At 37.4% G+C, this 1,918-nt stretch overlaps 1 protein-coding gene across 1 annotated transcript; it reads left to right on the top strand.

Annotated features, from left to right (window-relative positions):
- LOC141397825 (uncharacterized) lies at nt 1-1,389 on the top strand. Its single transcript, XM_073974574.1, has 3 exons — nt 1-129; nt 192-413; nt 924-1,389. Exons 1-3 carry the CDS (start codon nt 76-78, stop codon nt 1,266-1,268), a joined length of 621 nt encoding a protein of 206 aa, XP_073830675.1. The 5' UTR covers nt 1-75; the 3' UTR covers nt 1,269-1,389.
- Nucleotides 1,390-1,918: the final 529 nt, after the last annotated feature.

Genomic DNA, 1,918 nt, shown 5'->3' with positions numbered 1-1,918 from the left:
TATAAATACCCAGTGCATTGTATGAATAGGCAATACTTTAACATTTATATTCGCAATCGTTAAACTTCCGTAATAATGAAATTCTACACTTTGTTCGGGGTTTTGGCAGTATGCCTTATGGCATTTGCGGTAAATTAGAATACGACTACTTATATTGGAATTATTTGCTATTAATTTTGTTTACTCTTTAGGTCAATGTTAACTCGTATTACATTGATGCCGAAGGTCCAGTTGATTTCAATCCTGACAGTTTTGAGTTCAAAGGTACTGATGCTCCTGAAACTGCTGAGACAGCAGAAACTGATGAACCACCTACAGATGCACCTCACCACCATGGTCCTGGTGATGTTGAAGAAATTCATCGTTACGTAGAGCATTTATTGACTGTTGCGAATCAATTAATTGAAACTGTGGTAAGTACTTTAGATATTTATTCAAGTTGCAAAAAATATAGAGGTATTGCAACTAAACACAGATGTTGTTGTAACTACACTCGCGAATAAAATTTATCTTGTACTGGATATAAAAAAACCTGAGATTATTGGTTAAGCCATTTTCGGTGAGAAAATAAAGAGCAACTGCGACTTATTAAAATTTGGTTATGATAATCCATTAAGGCCTGGCTACATAAGCTGCCTCGCCTGGTTGCCTTGCTTTCCTGCTTCATTTCTGACATAACATAAAATAAAAGGATAAAGAAGGCCGAACCAGTTTCGAACTAGATTGCCCTTTTCTTCTTTATTCTTTTATTTTTGTTATGTCAAAAATGAAGCAGGAAAGCAAGGCAACCAGGCGAGGCAGCTTATGTACCCAGGCCTTTATTCCTTTACCGAAAAGGACTTAAACAAAAATGCAATGCATCTTACACGCCTCAACCTTAATTCTTTGTATTGACACCAATTTTTACCCTTCTATCCCAACAGCTAGAAACATTCCACCAAGGATCTTCTTTTAAACCTCATCCTCATTTTCCACACCCCGACTATTCACAGGGTTTGTTGCCCGATCATCATCATGATTCAGAAGAAGATAATCATATTCCTGAACAATTCAACAATCATGACAAACCAGAGGAAGATAACGATGATCATGAACACCACAACGACAACCACGAAGGTCCACAGGAAGATGGCCATGATAATCACAAAGAATCGGAGGAAGACAAAGAAGTTCCCGAACACCCTAAAAAATCTGACGAAGATAAACGCGTTCCAGAACATCATGAAGAGGAACCGAAAAAAGATAATCACGTTCCAGATCATCATTAAGAAGAACCAAAGAAAGATAATCATGTTCCAGAACATCATGAAGAACCTAAGAAAGCATAATATCAATAACTGATTTGTAAAGATTATGTGAATAAAGAAAATTAATTTTGCATTAAAAATAGTTAAACGGGATCGATTTAAAGCTGTTCGTGTTATCTGAATAATGTGCTTTATTAACAACTAACAAGTAAGAACGGCGTTAAGTTCGGCCGAACCACGAACGGCATTGAAGTGAATATGAACACTTAAGCCCTCGGCACATACGGTCCGTTTAGTGACACGTTGGGACAAGCGATGTCCCAAAACAGTTAAATTATGTTTAACTTTAATGCGTCAGCCACATTGTTGTTTTTCAAAAAAACTTGGCATCACTTACACTTTTTTCATGTGGTTGTTGTACCGCGACGCTCAACGCATCGTATGTGCCGAGCGCTTTATGCTTGGTTTACATTCGGCGTCGTTTCGTGATTTCGAAGCGTTTCATGATTTCGCGCGGAAATGATTTCGCATACAAAAATGAAATCATCTCATTTCGTGATTTCAGCGAAATCAACATCGAAATCACAGTACTCATGATATACAACCCTGTTTTTGCCTAAAAAGGTACCAAAAGTTGCAACACTTTTCACGTATCACAATAAACAAGGTAG

This window comes from Musca autumnalis, unplaced genomic scaffold (genome assembly GCF_047663935.1).
Source record: "Musca autumnalis isolate F117 unplaced genomic scaffold, ASM4766393v1 scaffold_3, whole genome shotgun sequence".
Classification (NCBI taxonomy): Eukaryota; Metazoa; Arthropoda; class Insecta; order Diptera; family Muscidae; genus Musca; species Musca autumnalis.
This window is presented reverse-complemented; position numbering and strand designations above follow the sequence as displayed.